Source organism: Colletes latitarsis, chromosome 6 (assembly GCF_051014445.1).
Source record: "Colletes latitarsis isolate SP2378_abdomen chromosome 6, iyColLati1, whole genome shotgun sequence".
NCBI lineage: Eukaryota > Metazoa > Arthropoda > Insecta > Hymenoptera > Colletidae > Colletes > Colletes latitarsis.
In genome coordinates this window covers 25,160,707-25,182,620 of record NC_135139.1, presented here as the reverse complement: position 1 = coordinate 25,182,620, position 21,914 = coordinate 25,160,707, and the positions used below count along the sequence as shown (strand labels likewise).

Sequence of the window (21,914 nt, the reverse complement as noted above, 5' to 3'; positions counted from 1 at the left end):
CAATTTTAAACGTCCGTGTAAAAGCTATTCCTCGTAGATTAATATGAATATTTGTTTAATCTACGATCGTGGAGTCGGAATAAAATCAATTCTATATTTATTGAGGAAAGAAGTTGTGGTCCGTATAATTCGAAGTTCTTCGTCGTAACAGTAAATACGTCAACAAGTTTTATTATCTTTTGTTTATAAGGAACATTATGTTAGCTATTGTGTAAACGGCCGTAACGCTATGTATATTGAACGTTACTTCAAAACTATCCGCTAACGCAAGAAATAATTTATTGAAACGAAATAATCGTGTAGAAAAAACAAAAAAAAGTTATCACATTGCATTTTCAATAATAATCTTATTCGATACGAATTCGACACAAAAAAAGATAGTTTTCATGTAGGAGATATTTTACTACTCGCTACGAGAATTTAATAAATACAAAATATGCATATCTTTGCACTATTTTTATCATTCAAAGTATCTTTAACATTATATTGTAAATTCTCAGTATATCAAAAATATATGTGCGTATGTGAACATCGCCGTTTAAAGTGTGACTGTAGTCGTCGAACACTACCGTAACTTGATTCGATCATTTTCAACGCGATAGTGACATTTCTTATTTAAAAAAACAAAACTGGTAAATACGTTGGGTGTTAGTTGAATTTTACCATAAACTTCCATTCAAAATCACATTGCTCTGTAGTATATAAAAGGTTTTCTCGTTTCTTCTTTTTTTTTTTTTTTAAGTATATGCGAAATAAATTTAATAAATACAAAATTAGTCAAACGTTACAAGATTGTATTACGCTAGTTGTGCGATCAAAAATTACAAAGCTCCTACATATTGTAATGGTGGCGCACGAAGGCAATCGCCAACGAAGCAACGAGGATGTAACGTTATCGTTGAGGAGCTTTCGTAATTTATGATTATCTTAACATTCTTTCTATCAACAATCTATGCGAGTCTGTATTTAACATGTTCCGACGGTTCGTTCTATGTACACGTGTGTATGTATATACATTATTGCGCACGGGTTCGCGTCCACCGTGAAAACGTATATGGCATTCTTAGTTAAGTCGGGGCGACTCGTATTCAAATTAAAATTCGAAACCAAGTGTCATACGAGCGTGGCGTTTTCCTTTTAGAGAGTCTAAATCACTGTTGTCCGGCGTTCTGTGTTACATTGCACAATTACACAAGTATTGCTAAACTGTCGTCCTCGGGTGATCGCCTCCGATTAAAAAAAAAACCTAGTACCACAAGTACCCACCTATTCGTCGTATTAAAAATTGCAGTTTTATTTTTTTGGCAAATTAAAGCTAGCAGGGGGTAACAATGGGACGATCCCCCCATCGATCATCATAACTTTCCATGAAGTTCCTCGGTGACCAATTTCAATCTGAAACGAAAAACAAGAAAAGAAAAAGAAAATAATTTTAAATCGTTGGAAGGTTGAAACGGAAGGAAGAAGCGTACTTTAGGAGCTCGTTCTGAATACGATCTGTGATCGCTTTCCTTGCTTCCATCTCGCTAGCTTTCGACGTACGTAATTCATGCACTAATTCGCTAAAATCTATAGGGTCACCGTAATTAATGGTGACCTTTTTCCGTAGTCTCAATCTGTACGGTGGTTCGTTCGGTAGTATTTCGTCCATGCCAAGATGATAAATCGGTATCACCAGGGGCAGCACAGGTGACTCCATTATTAACCTTCCTACGCCCCACTTGAACCTGTGAAATAGTAATCGTCGTGAAACGATCGGTAGAGGACGGTTACGATCGTCGGCGTAACGGAATGTCAAACCTCAACTCCTCTTTTAGCATGTTCACTTTCCCCTCGGGAAACACGTGAACCCATTCCCCAGAGGCTAGTTTCTCGATGCTGAAATTCACAGCTTCCTGGTGCACGCCGGCACCTCTGATCACGGGAATGCACTTGCCCAACATGAAGAAGTAGGAATGCCAGGTCTTCGTGAAACAAATGTCGTGCGCGGCTAGTGCCCATCTCATCTTACGTCGATTCAGTAGGTGCCTCAGGTCCAGTGTCGCTAAATGAGTTCAGAGATTTTTCTGTCTTAAATTCTTTTCATTCGATCGCGTATCGACGTCATTCTGAGAAAGAAAAGATTATATATGTCTCAGGAAGGGGGAACGTGAGAGTCGAGCTTAACCCCTTGCTGTAATAGTACGCTTTACGAGCAATATTATACGTCTGAAAAATTATTTCCGATTAGATCGTACATCAAGGGGTTAATCGTAACCGAAAGAAATCGGTTTCGAACGTTACGATGCATCGAGACCTTGAATGCGCACCGTGTATTTTCATTGTCGTTGCCTAACCAGCCGATTGCAAGCTGACAAATCGTTCGTTCGGTTGGCCAACGTTTGACCAAAGCGGAAGTCTACCTGGATCGACGAATGCAATGTTTATGCAATCGAGACAGGGTTCGATTCTTTCTACGAAGTTTTAGCAATTCAGAATCGCGTATAACGAAAGCGCTCGTGACTCGTTCTATTCAATGAATCGACGCGATTCAAGGGTGTTAGAAGACTATAATAGGATCGAAATAGATTCGCTGTTCAAAGTTGAACCTCGATTGTAAATCACGCCAAAAGAGAATTCTGCTTTTGCGCCAACTCGTCGTTCGGGTTTCGAAGATAAAGAACGTTCGCGAAAAAACGAAATATAGTAGGGCACGAAACGTAAACAATATGGCGGGGATAGCCGTGCAGTGGCTTTGAGCACTCGTGACGATCTTGTAAAGCGATTTTCGTCTTATTTTGGCCTCTATATACACCTCTAATCGAATAGTAAAGAAACGATTGTGATGAACGTAAATTCGAAGAACTTTAGAGTTAATTTTCTAAAATTTATTCTACGATTGTATTCGACGAGGTTTGCTTCTGTCCAGTTTGGTCGAACGTTTTAAGGACACCTTGTGTATACGTCCAAAGCCGCAATATGAGTAGATAGCGAGGCTTCTCGTGTTACAAGGGGCACTCGTATCGTTCTTAGAACCTGAAATAACATAGCGACATTCAACGATCCTTTTGCACAGTCCGATGTTTACGGTAACAAGCGATAGATAGATTTCACGATCGATGGGACACGAGCGTTAACACTTTCATGGTCGCACGTTTAACGCGCGGAGGCTCCCTAACCTTATTTCAACGTTTTACGAATATTGAAACATTAACATCTTCGTAGAGGGCATCCATTTGAAAATTTTAATGCTGACACGGCGGCTGAAACAATGGCGGCCGTCAAAGTGTTAAGAAAGGTCGACGAATAATGGGAATTGTTAAGCAACTCGCATTATCATCGCCGCGACTTACCCCATATGCCCGGATCGTCGAAGCAACTGTGATGATTCGACACTGTGATGAGAGGGACGTTTTTCGGCCGGCAATTTAACGCCCGCGTCATGATGTGCTTGTTGTACACCGTTGTTTTGTTCAGCCATTCTTAAACAGCACGAACGGAAAGAAACGCTTCGGTAAATTAATTCGCATCTTCGGGAAGGGACTTAGCAGAACTTGAGCCGGGAATGCGTTCGATCTACAGCGTTGGGCGTCGACATAGAGTCAACGTTTAAAATTTTCAACATTTAGAAAAAAGTCAAACATGAGAGGGGGGGATCAATATGGATACGTTTTCGAACAACGAATAGCTTCGTTGCAGGACATCGAATCCTTGGTTTGCCTGCCGATAACGATTCGTTTGCCTTGATAAGATAGTTGCAGCTGTTGAGCATGTATTCTCAACCAGCGAAGTTGAAAATTTCAAGCGTTACCTTTATATCGACGCCTCGTACCGATTTTGCAGAAATTTGATACAGAGTATCTGGTGAACTAGTGTTTCAATTAGCATATACAATATCGCATACACACGTGTTTACATGCAATTCTAAAGCTTTATTCTAACTATTGCTATTATGAAAGTCGATGGTCACGATACACCAGGATGATTCTTATGTGTTGAACAGTAGTATGCAAAAAGTGCTTATCAACTGTGAGAACGATTTGTTTCGTAGATGTTGGAGATTCCAAGGTCGTTCTTTCTCGTTTGATCTTAATTCTAATCCAGCTCTGTGTTCCATAGGGACGGTGGCTGCTGTGGAGATAAGTTCAACGCCCTATCGTCCAAGGTTATTCAAGGTCACGCATACGTAACTATCTCGAAAGACTATCTTGCCAATGAGTTACGAAAATTGATGACGAAATATGTAATTTCGTAAAGTTAAGAACTTCTGTGGCTTTGTGAGATAAGTGTACCACGATACCTCCCTCGTACTAGTGCTCGGTTGAATTTATATCTATTTCTAATTTAGGAAATTTTCAAGTCTAGCCGTTTTTTTGGCGTGCTCGTTATCTTGATTGACCTCTCGCGATAAAATCATGACGTTTGCCTTCAGTGCTCGTCGTCAGAGGGGTATTACAACATGCAAATTCCAGCCTGAACGTCCAGACCTTCGAACCGCTCAATTATCGGTTATCAGTTACGGTATGCAGGTTGAGTCACTACTCTTGATACCTTGTGCAATTTCTATTGTGGCGATACTGCGGAAAAAGATTTCGCGAAACAACACATGGTCTTTTCTGGAAGTTCTATGCAACAGTTTCGACCAGTATTCTTATGTAACGGTTTAAAACAATTATTTTCAGAATCTTTTCAAATCACCCAGGCAAAAATCAAGCGTACAAGGAGCATACAGAACAATTCAAAATGGTTTCAAATCTGTGTGCTCTTGCAACGGCGAGATTGACGAAAGAGCCGTGAGATGGCGGTGCAGTTTGATGGCGCGACGGGGACAGCCTCTCGACGACCTTGAGCGGCCAATCTCTTTGAAAGTCGACCTTAAAATCTCCAAAACTTCCCCCATTTTCCAATATCGTTTTTCCCAAAATTTCAGACAATTCTACGGATCGCTTCATGAGAATCACCGTGTGCACACTGAACGTAAAAGCGAATTGTTATTAGGCGAAGCGAACAGAAATGAAAAAAAGCTTATCCGAGTTTCGAGCGGCAGTGACATTGAATTCGAAAAAATAAGCGACGGAGCATCGACGCTCGTTCGCTGCCATTGCATCGCCGAGAAATTGACGAAACGACCAAGAAGAGAGGAGTGGGGGAAAAGGGGGGAGGGAGGGGTGGCGTGGAGGGAGGGTCGGGATGTGCGCGTACGTCGAGTCTACGCGTTCAACCAATTGAGTAATGCGCTTAATTTCCGAAGTTTATTGTATCGTCACTAAGTCAACATCGAGCCGTCCTCGTAAATCAGTGGTACTCACTGAAAGGCCAGCGAGGACCAATGACTGATTTCCTGTGCCCTTCGTTGGGCGGTAACGCATAGACAATTCTACCTGAAATTAGAAATACCACACATCGCAGAAATAAATTAAACCGTACGAAAGCGAAACACGTCGGTGCCCGTTTCCAGGGTTATAAGCGGTAACTAGAGAACACCAGGGAGTCAACGATGGCGGCAGACTCGTGCCGTTTACTAATAAGTCCGCGGTTAGAGAGACACGTGCAGTTAGGAAGCATCGGAATGTTAATGATGAATATTAATTTTATGTTAAATTTCACGTCAAGTTCGAACAGTTAACGCGTCGAGTGTCGTGGCGGCCATCGGTGTTCGTCGTTACACCGTTTTAACTTTAAAAAGATGCGAAAAAGCTCGTTCGACACTGAACGCGTTAAATGTTAATTGTTAAGAAAAATAGATTAGTTTGTTCACAGCGAACTTAAGTTTCGCTCGTGTGTATGGTCGAATTTCGTAATCTCGAGTTGAAAATAGGTTCCATTATTTTTTATGGCGAAGGACAATCGATAGAAATGTCCCAGTTTTGAATATTTCAACGAAGCGTCGAGGAAATAATTATACGTTTCGTATTATCTTTACTTACGTATTCGTTCGCGTGTCTGTGTATGGTTTGGTTAATCTTCTTTCGCTTTCGTTCGGATATGTATATTTAAAATGTGCGCGCGAAATTTAAAAAATTGTATACCGAGTGAAAACGTATCTAATTGGATGACATAAATGTCGAAGACAATTATACGGTAATTAGTAGTTACGTTAACTTATTATTTCCAATGAAACGTATTTAAACTTTAGACTCAAGTGTGTTCATCCAGTGAAAAAAAACAACACCGATTCGCTACGTGATGTACGAATACGTTGGATACATACGAAGACGAGTTCTGCAATAAAACATTACGTGCAACTTTCAATTACGACTCATCATGCCTTTTCCCCCGTGATACGTAATTAGTCTTAACGATTCCAGATATTAGATGTTAATGTTAATCGTGTAATTTGCGTAACAATATATTTGATCTATGACTTAACAATATCTTGTCCAATTTTCACATTTAAAAAATATCTGCGTCGAGAAGCGACTACAATTCATTGTTGCTATTGTATTATCAGAACAATGATCGACACAAAGGTTTCACATAAAAAAATGCACGAACACTGTTATATCGTATATAGGTTATGTTCGATAAAACAAGTCATAGAAAAAATATCAGTCGAACGATTATCTTGTCGATTAAATCGAATTGTTTTCCGTAGTATTCTACGATTATATAAATCAGCAATGTTTTTTTCCCCTAGTCACGATATCACACGTTCATTCACGAAACGATAATCAATTTTGCGATAGTCGCGTTCAATTGAACCCTTCGTTGTCCTTTCCGTTCACCTACCAATGATAGATATTATCTGCAGAACGTGCAGTCGTAACGCGAGTCGTTGCGTTCTGCTGCAAAATTATCAGATTTCCGAACCTCGTGGAACGATTCCTGAATGCATTTCGAAGCGACCGTCGTTAGAAGAGCGCGCCAACATCGCGGAACAAACAGTACTGATTTTTACTGAAAAACCGGCTCGCGTAGGTGCTTACCTATAATGATTTTAGAGAAAATCCCTACTGCCGCGAAGGTTATACTGCTCGCGATGTTCCAGAGCCTGGTCGAACTTCGAAGCTTCGGTATGATCCACTTGATGTCGTATAACATCGCACTGTCTTTCGCGGGCCGGATCCAAGAGGGAAAACAGCGGTGCGGCACTTTTTCCGGACGATTGGGAAGCGACTTCCCCGCGAGAAATCGTCGACTCTTTCGTAACTCGCGACAACCATCTTCGTGCCAACTTCACGCCATATTTCTCGATAACCATCACGTGGTTGGCCGAGCAGCTCCGAAGGCGGCCGAAACGCCCGACGCGACCGCAGCTATCGAATTGTTTCATTTGAAATTAAAGGCGCTTCGAGCGGCTGCTCCTCCTTCGGCTGAAAACGCACACTGCGTCCAGCAATAAACAAAAGTAAAAAGAAAAATGATGTCTGTATGATGTACGACTATAAAACTATCGTCAGTCGGTGCCGCGTAATTGACCAGGCCTTCTATTAACCTCGTGACTTGCAACGTGACTTATTAGTTAATATGATTTGGGGGTAGAGTGTGTGAGAATCATTTCCAATGCATTTATCGCTTGTTTTAAATTTGTATGAATTTAAATAAGTTTATGCAGGCGAGAAAGAAACATCGTCATGCCGAGTAAACAAATTCAGAAATTGAGAAAAGTGGGGGAAAAAAGTATGGAGGGCGAAAAGTACGTAACGAAGCAATTTTTGTTTGTTATACGATTATTTTTTTTTGTTGTACTTGTTTCAGAAGTGCGATACACTGTAAATTTCTGGTTTTTATTTAATCGTGGCTCAGTAAATTACTATTAAATAAAAAGATTGCATACGCGAGTTTAATAATTCGAATAATATTTAGTGAGAACGCACAACGGACTTTCTCTTATCTGTTGTCCGTTTCGTAGTCGGCTATGTCGTATTAGTGCCAAGCTGTTTGTCATGTTTTTCGATAGATGTCATTAATTGTCATGGTAAACCCTGAAACGATTCTTAATAAGGCAATTATTTGAATAAAACAATAATTGCACAAATGTATTAATTAATACATCTATACACGTGACGGTGGTCGTCAAAGTGTTGAGTTAATTTTTCTTTTTTAACACTAGATTTACGGAAGCCGTCAATTTAACGGATATCAGATTCCATATTAAAAATTGCAGAACGCGTAAATATTATTTTTTAACAACTTATGTTGAATTTGATTGATGCAATGGCACGAATATATATTCTAATTAAAAGAAAAATTTTAAGGTAATCGTCAACATGAAAGGTATCAATAAATATACAGGGTGTACGGCCACCCTTAGGAAAAATTTAGTGGGGGATTCTAAAGGCCAAAATAAAACGAAAATCAAGAATACCAATTTCTTGATGAAGGCTTCGCTAAAAAGTTATTAATAATTAAATTTAAAAATTTCAAATCGTTCTAGAAAAATTATTTTCGGTTGCGGGGGTCAATTAGAATCATTTTTGGTGAATAGACATACCCTCGAAATTCTATCCACTTTCTAGAAAAAAATTCGAGAAGATGTGAAATTTTTCGACGGGAAAAAAAAATTTCAAATCGTTTTGGAAAAATTATTTTCGATTGCAGGAGTCAATTACAATAATTTTTGGTGAATAGACATACCCCCGAAATCCTGCGCATTTTCGAGAAAAAAATTCAGAACGGGCGGAACTTTAAACGTTAATAACTATTTAACAAAGCCTCCATCAACAAATTGGTATTCTTGATTTTCGTCTTATTTTGGCTTCTAGAATCCCCCATTAAAATTTTTCCCAGGGGTGGCTGAACACCCTGTATGTACGATCAATGCCCGTAAATCTAGTGTTAAATATCAAAATTTTGTTAAGAGTATTTTAAAACGTGGTTTATTGTTTCCAGAATTATTCGTAATTACGATACTTTCCTTCCCCATAGGGAAAGTAGGGATCATTAGTTAACAAGAGCCGATTGAAAGGCGCGTTTAGATTTAATAAAATGACGATCAAAGAGGACCGCTAAGCTCGAGCTTCTCTGTCCAATCGGTATACTTATTTTATCTTTCCGACAGTGGCGAACAAATTGATGGGCGCATTATCTTAAACGGTGGTAACACGGTCTCGTTAGCGCGACTCGAAAATTGCGAGGGATACATTATAATAATCATGGCACGCTCGTAGCCGACGTAATAGTAAAATGCCCGGGAGATCGGAGATAACCATTCACGGGACGAACGGATGCACAATAAGACACAGATGTCTACGAAGTTGTGCCCCCGGCGGTGACTCTGCACTTGCAATGTCAGTCGAACACCTATCAGAAGCACCAGAGAAAGAACGCATGGAGGGACGGTCGCATTGGAGAAAGAACCCTGGCACGACGATCAGGTTCATCGGTTGGATGCCCCAATTTCTGTGCCTTTAAATCAAAGTGGCCTGACAAAATTTGGATAATTAAAAAATGTAATCTTATCCCACAGATTAAAATGTATGAAATATTCAGCGGTTACTATTATGGAGCTATCGAGTGAATAGATACTTGGAAGCATTCGGTTACAAACGGAATACAAATTAATACAGAAGCCGTCGGTCGAATACCTTTTGAAATACATTTTGCCCATCCCTGATTAGGAGTTCTCCGGGCTAAGTTCATGCGCGCGAAAGAAAGGGCGAAGCACGGGAGAAACGAAGGAGGTGAAAAAGAAGGGAAAAGATACAATGATGCGAGCAAAGTCGTAGACCGCGGGGGAGGGACGGGAGGAGAATGTCCGGTGGCATGTGGGAAGTGGGGGCCTGACGCGAGGAGAGAAGCAACCAGTCGATGGAGCCGAGGGGTGGGGGAAAAGGGCCTCATCTCAACAGCCAGTCCGATTCGAGTCTCTCGACTGCGTGTTGCCGTGCCATCGTACGTACGGGACACCCTTCTACCCAGTTTGCAACCGTGCGGAGGATACCTTCGAGCGCTGTACCGAGACGGATCGCGTACCATTTGAGAATCGACCGCGAAGTGTCTTTCTCGCGACGCGTTTCGAGGAGTAACTCGCGACACAGCCTCCGCGATCGAACGACGGGGGGTGGGGAGATTCTCGGACCGGTCGTAGCTCGAACGATGCGATCGATTTTATCGATTTACGAGCTCTCGTACCCACGAAAATTTTCTTGCCCGTCCGTAGTCGCGTCCCCAGCCTCGTTATGACAGATCTAACTCGCGATATTATTCCCTCCGCCGACCATCCGCGCGTCTCGCTGTAACCTTTCCGATCGTTGAACCGCGAACGGTTACCGAATACGTCCGAAGAAGCGGTGCCTGTTCGTTCGTTGTGAAACACGAGACTCGGAGAGTGTGGCGGGATAGAAGAAAAACAGGGTACAAGGGGATAAAAACGGTCCAAAGGGGGGGAAAAAAAACGGTAAGAGTCGGCAGGGCGGAGAAGAGACCGAGACGAGAGCGAGAGGGAAGAGAGCGAGCCGAGCGTTCGGCTTGACTCGAGTGCAGTGTACGGTGATGCCGCGAGGATGCCACCGTCGTCGGTTCTCTCGGCTCGATATAGGACGGCGCGACGGTACCCCGTGATCTGTCGGGGCCCCACGATTCTGTGCCACGACGTAGCGCTGTTATTCGCGCGGTGCGGTGCAAGTGCAAGTGCAGGTGCGGCTGTGAAGTGGTGTCGGTTCGAGTTCGAGAGCTCACACGCGGGATATTACGCGGCGGCGCGGCGGAGTGTTGCGCGAAAAGGGATTCGGGTTCGACGATGCGGGGGGCCGGGTACCGTGTCCAATGATTCGCGCAGCGACGCTTACAAGGGCAGATCGGTCACCTTTCGCGTCCCCGTCTACGTGTGCCGTGCGAAACGTCATCCTTTGTTTGAAAATAACACCCTGGATAGAGGATTTATACGCAGTGATCTCGTTACCTTCGTGGATCCCGTCCTGTCCCGTCCGACATAGGCTTCAGCATCCCGGCTGCAGAGAGAAAGCAACAGGTACGTGTAGTATGCGTTCCCGTATTCTCGGTGGTTGCACGTTGTGCACGCTCGGTCGCGTTGCCTGTTCGTTCGCGCACGAAACGTGCGCATGCTCTTGATCGAAGATCTCGCCGTGCACAAGGCAATATACACCGGTTGCAGCAGCGGTTGACTCTCCGTGCGTACGTGTCTTTCATCGCGGAAGAACTCCAGTTCAGTCGAGGCCGTCTTCTTGCATCTGTTCCTCGTGCATACGCGTTTCGCTACTTTTATGCTTCTTACCTTTGAATACGATGATCGTGCGAAATATTTAGTCGAGTACACTACGCGTTAAACTTCGACTCTCCTAATCTCGGACGTTTCTACCCTAGAACGGGCTATTTATACATACGCATAGAAAAATTCGTAACACACATGTCCCTTGTTTACCAACCAGTCGAAGGTCAATCGCTATACTACCTTCTAAATAATTTACATTTTTACCTTCGACGAAAAGGAGAGTATTTTCTACTCGCGACCAATTGAAAATATCTGAGTATCGGTTCTATTTTATGGAACGAAACGAAAATACTTTTTGTCCGACCCAGCAGTTTCGTTACGGTTATGGTGTTTTTTTCAATGTTTCGCGTAAACATCGACGATAATCAATTTCGATTGTAATTCGGTATTAGCAATTTATGTCCATACTAATTAAACTCCGATATCCTCGAGAAATGAAGTTTATGAAGCAGCAAGGTTACTTTGATCGTTCCGCGACTTTCAACCGGCAATCATTAACGAAGATTTACATCCTCGTTTATCTGCCTCTTCGTTGCCTTCGTGCGTGGAGAGTCCATCGAATTCGGCCCCGATGTTCTCGCAACGCATCCCCACGAAACGCGAGGGCACGTTTTCACGTAGATTTGAATTAAGATTACAGATATTGTTATGCCCGGTTATACGGACGCGAAAGTTTGTAACTCGATCCTGTTTAGGACCCCGACGGACCACCTACTCTTTTCGGAGAATGTTAATTGGTCGTTTCACGAATTATAAACCACCGAGGGGAGAGGATTCTCCGTGGCCACTTGCTATCGCGTCCATTAACATACCTTGCGTTCGCCCTATCGTTGGCCGCTGCACGCTAGCGACGCTTAACTCTAACGACGCAAAAAGATACTAATTACAGCAACCTGCAGCCACTTCTTCTACACCGGTGCAGGCTGTAGCCCACTTTCCTTATTTTCCGTGTTCCGTTTGGGCAGCTCGTGGGTAGCAATTACGGCAACTTAGGCTAATTATTGCCGTTTATTTGGTTTCTCGATGCCACCGATGGAAATTGCCAGTGTTCGTTTGGCTGTGTTCACGTGCTGCTCGGAAACATTCTCGGGACGATGGCATGTAATATTATATGCAGCATGATCATAATCGTACGAACGAGGTAAACGAGCACGACGTAAATTAGATTTCGCGTGTGGCGGGGATCACGGACGAAAAACCAAGGAACAATGGCGAACGAACATAACCTATCGTGACGTTTGGGTTACTAATGGGCTTTTTCATGGCAATGATACGTTCTTAAAACTAGATTGCCGGATGTTAGGTATACCTATTTTGTCTGAAATGAGTAAATTTGACTCAACCATAAAAATGAAGCTTTTTTAAAAAAATAAAATTCAAAAAAAAATTTCAAATCGTTCTGGAAAAATTATTTTTGATTGCAGAGGTCAATTACAATAAATTTTGGTGAATAGACATAACCCCGAAATCCTACCCACTTTCTAGAAAAAAAATCAGGTAAGTGCCTGAATTTTTCGACGAAAAAAAAAATTTCAAATCGTTCTGGAAAAATTATTTTTGGTTGCGGGGGTCAATTGCAATTATATTTGGTCATTACACATACCCCCGAAATCCTACGCATTTTCGAGAAAAAAATTCGAGGAGGTGTGAAATTTTTCGACGAAATTGAAAAGTTTCAGATCGTCCTAAAAAAATTATTTTTAGTTGAAGGGGTCAATTACAATCATTTTTGGTGAATAGACATACCCCCGAAATCCTACGTATTTTCGAGAAAAAAATTCGAGTAGATAGACAAATATTTCAACAAAATTGAAACATTTTGAATCGTTCTAAAAAAATTATTTTCAGTTGCAGGGGTCAATTACAATCATTTTTGGTGAATAGACATACCCCCGAAATCCTACGCATTTTCGAGAAAAAAATTCGAGAAGGTGTGAAATTTTTCGACGAAATTGAAAAGTTTCAGATCGTCCTAAAAAAATTATTTTTAGTTGAAGGGGTCAATTACAATCATTTTCGGTGAATAGACATACCCCCGAAATCCTGCGCATTTTCGAGAAAAAAATTCAGAATGGGTGGAACTTTAAACGTTAATAACTTTTTAACAAAGCCTCCATCAAGAAATTGGTATTCCTGAACACCCTGTATATAGCAACAAAATTCTAAATGAGTCAAATTGGCTCAGTCCGTAAATCTAGTGTTAAAATACATAATCAAAGTATCGATGTACGGTTTTTAGGTTAAACGGTAGGAACGTTCGATTCTGGTAGAAACGTCGATGCAGCCATTTTGAATCGAAACGACCAAGATCGATTCGAAACCTATTCCCTACATAACCTATTTCCATCTTTTGGACCGTCCAAAACTGTCTTTTTATCGAGAAAGTATCGTAATGTCGTTGTTACAAGAATCAGGCATGTCATAGCTATGAAAATCGCGTATTTTGCTCGTTCGAGGATGTTAATCGCGTGAGCTACCGTCGCTCAAGAAGGAATCTGTGTTACGCGGCATTCCGGGTTACGCGATAAGGTTCATCGCGTGGTACAGGGTGCTGGGAATGTCGATCCATGGTGGTATGTCGGTCAACGAAGTAACGAGGTTATCGAGGGCGCTATGTCGCGGTAATTAGAAACTCTCAGATCGCTCGGAAGCACACGCGTGTTTACGAGTGCCACCGATAAGGTGTCAGACATGGGTCCCGCAACGAGAATGACTCCCGAGATTTCACGCAACGATAATAGTAAAGAAATTCGTCCGATCTAGCACGCTTCACGAGCGGACAAACTTCGATGCAAACTGGGCTTGAAAATGTATTTATTCAAGATAATAGTTCTCATCAATTCAGCCTGTATATTCGATCGTATAAATTCTATCGAATAGCTTGTCGATACGGTCCTACCGCGACTACGTATTTTTATTTGAATTCGTTTTATCGTCCACCGGAACGTACAACGCAAAATTCCGAGAACAATGTTGCGTTTAATCGCGCGTCTAACGCTTTGCGTATCGCGGCGTGGTACGAAGCTGCGACTGTACCTGTTGGTCGAGTATCGTGCACCGTGCTTGGCTTAATCGTTTTTATGTCCTTCGCGATTTTACAGACCGTGGCACGTGACAGTCGCAAGACCGTGAGCGACCTTGTAGTTCCTGTCACGGTCTTTCATAAAAGTCCCCGTTCGTTCGGGTTGTCTTATTGCGCGTCGAGATTCTGTAATGGCGTTGCGGTTAAATTTCTCTTTCGCTTATTTGGTTTATTCTTCTGACGCCAATTATTTGTTGCGTCTACCGTGCGCGGTCGCGATCGAATATATTCGTTTTTCCTTTCCTTTTTCTCTTTTTACCCTTTCCCCTTAGTTTCGATTTTAAATTTCGTTTTCGGTTAATTTCGTAATCCGACGGCCTGCAATTTTCAATTTCGTTTTATCGGCCGTGACCGCGCGGCCCATCGAAACAAAAGCAACCCAAACAAATAAATAAAAACGAAACCGACGATTTTGCTAAACGATGGGATAACTTATCGACCTCGTTCCCGCGCTTTTTATTCCGCCCTTACCGGCACAGCTGCGCCATTACTTTTTGATCGGGTCTCCGGCAGGGAGGTGCATATTTATAATGCCCGCAACGAGTAGTCGAGCAAAACGAACGAACGTTCTTAAAAGCGTCGAGTATACGAGCGAGAAGACGTACGTTACGACAAAACTGTTCGCCGAACGTGCTTCCCCCTTCACTTCGTCTCTCTCCTCCTCCCTGTCGCCCTCTCTCTCGTTCTTCGTGGTTTTACCGAAGATTTTCGTGTTAATAAAATTTCTAGAAGGCGTAATTACCTGGTGTTGGTTAATCGACGACCGCCGAGCCTCGCGAGACATCGTTTACCCGTTAATTACCGGCCTCCATTATTAATTCGAGCAGGGCGTAATCGGCCGTGTTCCTCCCTATTAGATGGCGCCTTTAATTAATTATTTTCGCGGCACACCTTGTTACGGTTAACTAAATGTGTATCGGGGCAAGGCTGAAAAGCGTATCGGACGCGAAAACGAGCACGACAGGGGCATGACTGAGGGGACTATTCTTGAATTTGACCAAGATTGATGAATCCACCTGCAATCTCGAAAAAAAAAAAAACGTTTTTCACGGCGGGTTTACCCGACGACCGAAATAGCAGAACGCGCGGGCTCGCGTACATGTTAATTTCACGTTGGCCGTATTAAAGGAATCATTTGTCTGATTTAATAACGCATCGGCGGTCTTGAACCACGCGGGAATGTTGATTCACGATAATTATTGTAATTTATGGTAATGGCCGGGTATTAAACATCTTTCGGTGGGTATGTGCACTCCTTAAATTAAAGATCGCGAGAGCGACGTAATTTGCATAAAGACGGGTAAAACTGAAGCGACAAGTGCTCGTCAAGAATTACTTTCGACAAAAGGTGGAAAAAGAAAGGTCTGGGGGAACAGGCACGGCCGTCGGTGGCCCCGACGCCATAATCCGAACGACGCCCGTACAACCGTGAACAGACAATGAAAACACGCGATCGTTGCTTGTTGCAGAATGCTGTCACCCGGTCAAGACGGCCAATCTAACAGTTACTCGCACGGCAATGTCGTCCTTCAAGGTGCACCGTGCGGTCAGTGTCGAGACTTATGCCCGGCTGGATACGTGCCCCACTTTTGGAGGTGAGTAATCGCACGTATTTGTTATTTTCTTATCCAATGACTTTACTCGTGGAACGTCCCAAAGCTTTAGCCCTTTCGACGTTACCGGTCGCTACAGTCGGTAAAGTCTCGCGGATATTAACGAACGATTTTTTAAATTCGATCATTTCGACATGTAATATACAGGGTGTTCCGTCACCCCTGGGAAAAATTTTAAAATAAGACGAAAATCAAGAATATCAATTTCTTGACTGAGGCTTCGTTAAAAAGTTATTAAGAATCGAATTAAAAAATTTCAAATCGTTCTGGAAAAATTATTTTTAGTTGCGGGGGTCAATTACAATCATTTTTGATCATTACACATACCCTCGAAATCCTACCCACTTTCTAGAAAAAAATTCGAGAAGATGTGAAATTTTTCAGCGAAAAAAAATAATTTCAAATCGTTCTGGAAAAATTATTTTTAGTTGCGGGGGTCAATTACAATCACTTTTAGTCATTACAAATACCCTCGAAATTCTACCCACTTTCTAGAAAAAAATTCGAGAAGATGTGAAATTTTTCGACGGGAAAAAAATATTTCAAATGGTTTAAAAAAAATTATATTTAATTACCGGGGTCAATTACAATCATTTTTGGTCATTACACATACCCTCGAAATCCTACTCACGTTCTAGAAAAAAATTCGGGAAGATGTGAAATTTTTCAGCGAAAAAAAATAATTTCAAATCGTTCTGGAAAAATTATTTTTAGTTGCGGGGGTCAATTACAATCATTTTTGGTCATTACACATACCCTCGAAATCCTACTCACGTTCTAGAAAAAAATTCGAGAAGATGTGAAATTTTTCGACAAAATTAAAAAATTTCAAATCGTTCTGGAAAAATTATTTTTAGTTGCGGGGGTCAATTACAATCATTTTTGGTCATTACACATACCCTCGAAATCCTACTCACGTTCTAGAAAAAAATTCGGGAAGATGTGAAATTTTTCAGCGAAAAAAAATAATTTCAAATCGTTCTGGAAAAATTATTTTTAGTTGCGGGGGTCAATTACAATCATTTTTGATCATTACACATACCCTCGAAATCCTACCCACTTTCTAGAAAAAAATTCGGGAAGATGTGAAATTTTTCAGCGAAAAAAAATAATTTCAAATCGTTCTGGAAAAATTATTTTTAGTTGCGGGGGTCAATTACAATCATTTTTGGTCATTACACATACCCTCGAAATCCTACCCACTTCCTAGAAAAAAATTCGAGAAGATGTGAAATTTTTCGACGGGAAAAAAATATTTCAAATGGTTTAAAAAAAATTATATTTAATTACCGGGGTCAATTACAACCATTTTTGGTCATTACACATATCCCTGAAATCCTACGCACTTTCGAGAAAAAAATTCAGAACGGGCGGAACTTTAAACGTTAATAACTTTTTAACAAGGCCTTCATCAACAAATTGATATTCCTGATTTTCGTCTTATTTTGGCCTTTAGAATCTCCCATTAAAATTTTTCCCAAGGGTGGCCGTACACCGTGTATATACCTCGATGAAAGGAAGTATTATTTTGTACGGCGAGCCGATGAAAACGAAATCAACGCCGTCCCTAGGCATAGTTGTTGTTCCGCCATTGTATCCTGCGGGCAGACTTATCATTACGCGGGCACACTGACTAAAACGATTACGAGGAAAATTACTGATCGATGCCGCGTAAATACTTCTGTAATACCGGCCGTAGAAACTCGATTCCGAAGCACGCGATCCTCGTGTGATTTTTTTCCCCCCCTTTCCCGATCGGCCGGTCGAGCCGTCGGAAAGCAAAAGTAAATGGGCACGGACGAGCGAGAGAAACTTGGCGAACGTAGCCACGAAAAAAAAGAAGACGCTCGAAACGGAAAATTATCTCGAAAGACCGGAGATGCAAGATCTGCCCGGGCTGGTCACGATCGAACGATCGATATAACGTAGAGGCGCGTCCGCGAACAGGGCGACCAACCTTCGCACAACCGACGACGAAAAAAGAATGTTTGTTCGCTCCCTCGATCCTTCGGTTCGAATATTTTCGCTCGTGTTACGTACAGCGTAAAACATTTCTTTGATACTGGAAAGTAAAACGACATTAGTCTCTCGAGTCACCCCGCAAGGTGCATTTGCAAAAGGGTTAGGTTAGGGTGTTTGTTGGATTTTTTCTTCTAAAAGAGAAAGTTTTCTTTATGCGACAAAAGCCGTCGACGCGCATGTTGCGTATAGCGTCTCGAAATACAAGTCAAGAGGGTGCAACTGTGACCTATTCCTTTCAAAGTGTTAAGACGTGCTTTCCTAGTGTTTCCAATAAAAGCTTAGTTAAAAGTTATTCTCTTTTATAATTGTTCTTTTCATTGCACCACGCTATTTCCAATAGCGTTCGTAACTAGGATTTCTCGATCGGCGAATAATCTGCGGGATCCCCCCTCGTTAGGTAGTTTTTGCTGCCGGAGCCTAATGCGAGTCGAGGTTACGGTTTTGCGGGGCTATCGAAATGGCGGAACGTCTTCGGGTAATTGCTGGCCGATTTCCCGTGGGCAGGCATACACGCCGCGAGGATATCGGCTGGCAGGGTAGGCAGAGTACGACGTTGGGTCCGTTGCAAAACGCGGGGAGCGTGGCCGTGGCCGTGGAGGAACGAAGCCAGGCCAGCGGAGATCGAAAGAGGGCAAAAGGAAGGTTTCTCGGCTTCGGGTCGTAGGGTCGGCTTCGTCGGTCTCACGCGAGCCCTGCGTGCAACGAGACCGGCGATGGGCCGTTCCAAGACGAATCGGCCGGCAACCGAGCTAACCGATGAGAAGGAACGAGTGGCGAGAGTACCAGCTCCAAAGATGAGACGGCCGAGAAGGGGAGAGACGTATGTTGGCCTGTAATTAACATACCGAACCCCCCCGTGCAAAGACGGTGCCTCGTTGGTTCGCAGGTTCACGGAGCGCGATGCAGTTCGCTGGAAGTTCGTTATTCCCTTGAAACGCTCAGGGTTTTGCCTCGCGGGCGTCCCGGCGCCTCGCCATCGCGCTCGGGGGATGACTCGTTTCGTACGCTCGGTGATTTAGACGCGTTTAGAGACGGGAGCTTGGTGGATCCGGGGATCTTTACCAGTTAGCTGTGATTGACGAGTATACTCGTCATGACACAAAATCCTGCCACTTCTTAATATTCTAAACATCTTGAAATTGTAGAATAAGTTTCATTTTTCAGAAAAATTACAATTTAAATAGCCAATGGTCACTTTTTTACGCATGACGAGTATACTCGTCATGGAGAAGTGGCAGGATTTTGTGTCATGAATAAGTTTCATTTTTCAGAAAAATTACAATTTAAATAGCCAATGGTCACTTTTTTACGCATGACGAGTATACTCGTCATGGAGAAGTGGCAGGATTTTGTGTCATGAATAAGTTTCATTTTTCAGAAAAATTACAATTTAAATAGCCAATGGTCACTTTTTTACGCATGACGAGTATACTCGTCATGGAGAAGTGGCAGGATTTTGTGCCATGAATAAGTTTCATTTTTTAGAAAAATTACAATTTAAATAGCCAATGGTCGCTATTTTTTACGCATGACGAGTATACTCGTTATGGAGAAGTGGCAGGATTTTGTGTCATGACGAGTATACTCGTCATGCGTAAAAAATAGCGACCATTGGCTATTTAAATTGTAATTTTTCTGAAAAATGAAACTTATTCTACAATTTCAAGATGTTTAGAATATTTTGAGGCCAGGACGGAATAAAACAAACGAATAAAAAATATGGATAATTTGAGATGACGGAAAGTTCGAATTTTAACTCGGAATTCTATCCCATGGTATATCGCCAAGATCGATGCAGTGACGAGTCTTAAAATAAACTCCAGACGTAATTCCGCGAATTGGTAAGTCGAACGCTCCCCCTCGGAGTCCAGCGAAGCGTGAAAGACGATATTCAAAAAACCGTTGGAAGCTAGGATGGCCAGCGGCGATTCTGTACACAAGACAATGTTTTCTTTCTCGTTCGCTCTCGCTCGCTGTCCTTTTCTTCGTTCGCGTCGACCACGGCAAAAAAAAAGAAAACAGTGGCAGCTGCGAGGCTCGACGATATCGCGGTTTATAAATAACTGCTGGTGTCGAATTTCGTCCGCGTTGAGCGAAGCGTGTCACACGCCCGAAGCGAACGAATCTCGAGAGCGAGAGCAGAGAGTTCTCTATGGCATTCGAGCGTGTCCCGTTCTCGTCGCGGAACCACCTGCCTTCTACTTAACGATACTAACGAGGTCCCCGGCACGAGACCCGTTGCAAACGATGTTCAATCACCGTCACGCCCGCGCGCAAGGCATCGAAACGTCTCTACGCGAAACAATGGGACGCTATCCCGTCCGTGATTTCGTAACGTTACACTCGCTTTACCGTTCCCAGCGGCGTTAACGGGCCGCTGTTGGCTCGCGCGAAATTATTTGGGGTCGCGGGTAGTTATTCGGGGTCAGCCGAGGCGGTCGCCGGATCTGAGGGGACAGCGTTAATTGCGACTCGCTGATACAAAGCCCCGATTGGTTTTGCTGAATGCGCCGGAGACTCGGAAATTCCAGCAGAACCGCGTAACTTTCGAGCCTCTCGAGACTTGGACCTTAAGTGCAACGACGATAATCGATCGTACGTTCTCGATATTAGCAAAAGCGATACGATCGCCAGCCTTCGTAACAAAGGTTAGTTTCCCTCTAGAAAGTTGCAGTTTTCGTATCGAACGAAAGCGATTAAAATCGCAGTTCCGATCTCGAGCAGAGTCACGACGGAGCCTTGATTCTGGGAAAAAATGCCGTTAGTATCCGTCGAAGACGCACAATGAATTACGGAAGGTTGAAAAGCACGTATCGGCGGCGTGAAAGAACCGATCGAGGCCGACCGGATCCGAATGGCCGACCATCGATCAAAGTCCGCTGGAATCGACGGATTAAAGCGTGCTCGAGAGCTTTTCTCACACTCTGTCGCCCCATCGGGACGATCGAAACGACTTTTCACCCGAGGTCTCCCTTTCGTGCTGCTTTCACGGGCGACACAGTTTCTTCCGATTCTTTTAATGGCTACTCGCTGGTCGCTCGACCGAACGATTTAATTGCGAGCGATTTTTCGAAAGTATTTCGTTTCGTTTAAATTCGCTTAATCGCGATGAATTTACAATGCAATTTATTAGCAGCGTCCTTTACCAAATAGAAACCTTCGGGCGCAGCAGGTTCTGCGTAAAGACCGGTTCGCGCGTAGCGGTTTTCCGAGCAAATTGGTAACATTTTAGACGTCTTTTACAGGCCGACCAATTACAATAACGCGTGGAAGGATCGTTCGCTTTCCGTTTCGATTTTACTCGAGCAAAAGATAGAATTCCTAGGCACTTGCGTTTTCACGGAAAAGTGAAATTTTCAACGAGATCGTCGAACTCGAAAGACTTCCGTTCTGATAATTTCAGAAAGGATGGTAGGTTATTGAACCTAGGTTAAGTAGATGTTGAAGATGAGCTTAGATGTTCGCGAGATGTTCGGTGAGAAGAAGAGGTTCTGAGGTGAAGAACAGTTCGTCTAGATTAAGATCAACATGATCTGGTCTTTCCAATAAAGGATAGCTCGAAGAAGTTGAATTCAAAAGCTCGTACGGCAAGAAGAGCAAGATATTCTTCGGTAGTTTATATTAGTCTAGATCGGATCGTTCCAAGACTCTTCGGTGAAAATAAACAGGGAAGATATTCCTCGATAATTTAGACGAGATCTAGCTTCAATTCAACATGTTCTCACGTTAAGTAACAGAGATGGACTTGGAAAGTCTAGGTGAAATCTTCAGACGTATGCTGATCTTCTCTCAGAAAATATTTCGAATTATCGTCTTTAAAGAACATGGACGAAACCTGGGTGGTCTTTTCAAGATTCTTAGGTGAATATAATCAGGGAAATATTCTTCGATAATTTAGACGAGATCTAGCTTAAACTCAACATGTTCTCGCGTTAAGTAACAGAGATGGACTTGGAAAGTCTAGGTGAAATCTTCAGACCTATGCTGATCTTCCCTCAGAAAATATTTCGAATTATCGTCTTTAAAGAACATGGACGAAACCTGG

The 21,914-nt window shown here is 42.7% G+C and overlaps 2 protein-coding genes across 5 annotated transcripts in view; one reads left to right on the top strand and one right to left on the bottom strand.

Annotated features, from left to right (window-relative positions):
- Positions 1-145: 145 nt before the first annotated feature.
- Positions 146-7,230, bottom strand: Taz (tafazzin, phospholipid-lysophospholipid transacylase). 4 transcript variants are annotated; one of them, XM_076767209.1, is made up of 6 exons: positions 6,906-7,230; positions 5,289-5,360; positions 3,333-3,461; positions 1,801-2,044; positions 1,473-1,727; positions 146-1,395 (listed from the first exon to the last, which is right to left on the bottom strand). In XM_076767209.1, the coding sequence occupies exons 1-6, from the start codon at positions 7,018-7,020 to the stop codon at positions 1,356-1,358; spliced, it is 855 nt and encodes a 284-aa protein (XP_076623324.1). In that variant the 5' UTR covers positions 7,021-7,230; the 3' UTR covers positions 146-1,355. The 4 variants fall into 4 exon arrangements, with proteins under 4 accessions (XP_076623324.1, XP_076623326.1, XP_076623325.1 ...); XM_076767211.1 differs by lacking the exon at positions 6,906-7,230 and adding an exon at positions 5,907-6,416; XM_076767210.1 differs by lacking the exon at positions 5,289-5,360 and having other exon boundaries at positions 6,906-7,220.
- A 3,094-nt stretch (positions 7,231-10,324) lies between these two features.
- The window catches only part of LOC143342877 (uncharacterized), a 134,959-nt gene continuing 123,369 nt past the window's right edge, over positions 10,325-21,914 (top strand). Inside the window, exons 1-2 of the mRNA XM_076767182.1 lie at positions 10,325-10,891; positions 15,704-15,829. Coding sequence (XP_076623297.1) covers positions 15,705-15,829 — 125 coding nt within the window. The 5' untranslated portion in view covers positions 10,325-10,891; position 15,704. The remainder of the gene's footprint in view (positions 10,892-15,703; positions 15,830-21,914) is intronic.

Coding starts and splice junctions, on each gene's coding strand:
- Taz (XM_076767209.1), bottom strand. CDS start 7,020: ATGTTATACGACATCAAGTGGATCATACCGAAGCTTCGAAGTTCGACC. Junction 5,361..6,905: donor TTTCTCTAAAATCATTATAG/GTAAGCACCTAC, acceptor TTCTAATTTCAG/GTAGAATTGTCTATGCGTTA. Junction 1,396..1,472: donor ATTCAGAACGAGCTCCTAAA/GTACGCTTCTTC, acceptor TTTTCGTTTCAG/ATTGAAATTGGTCACCGAGG.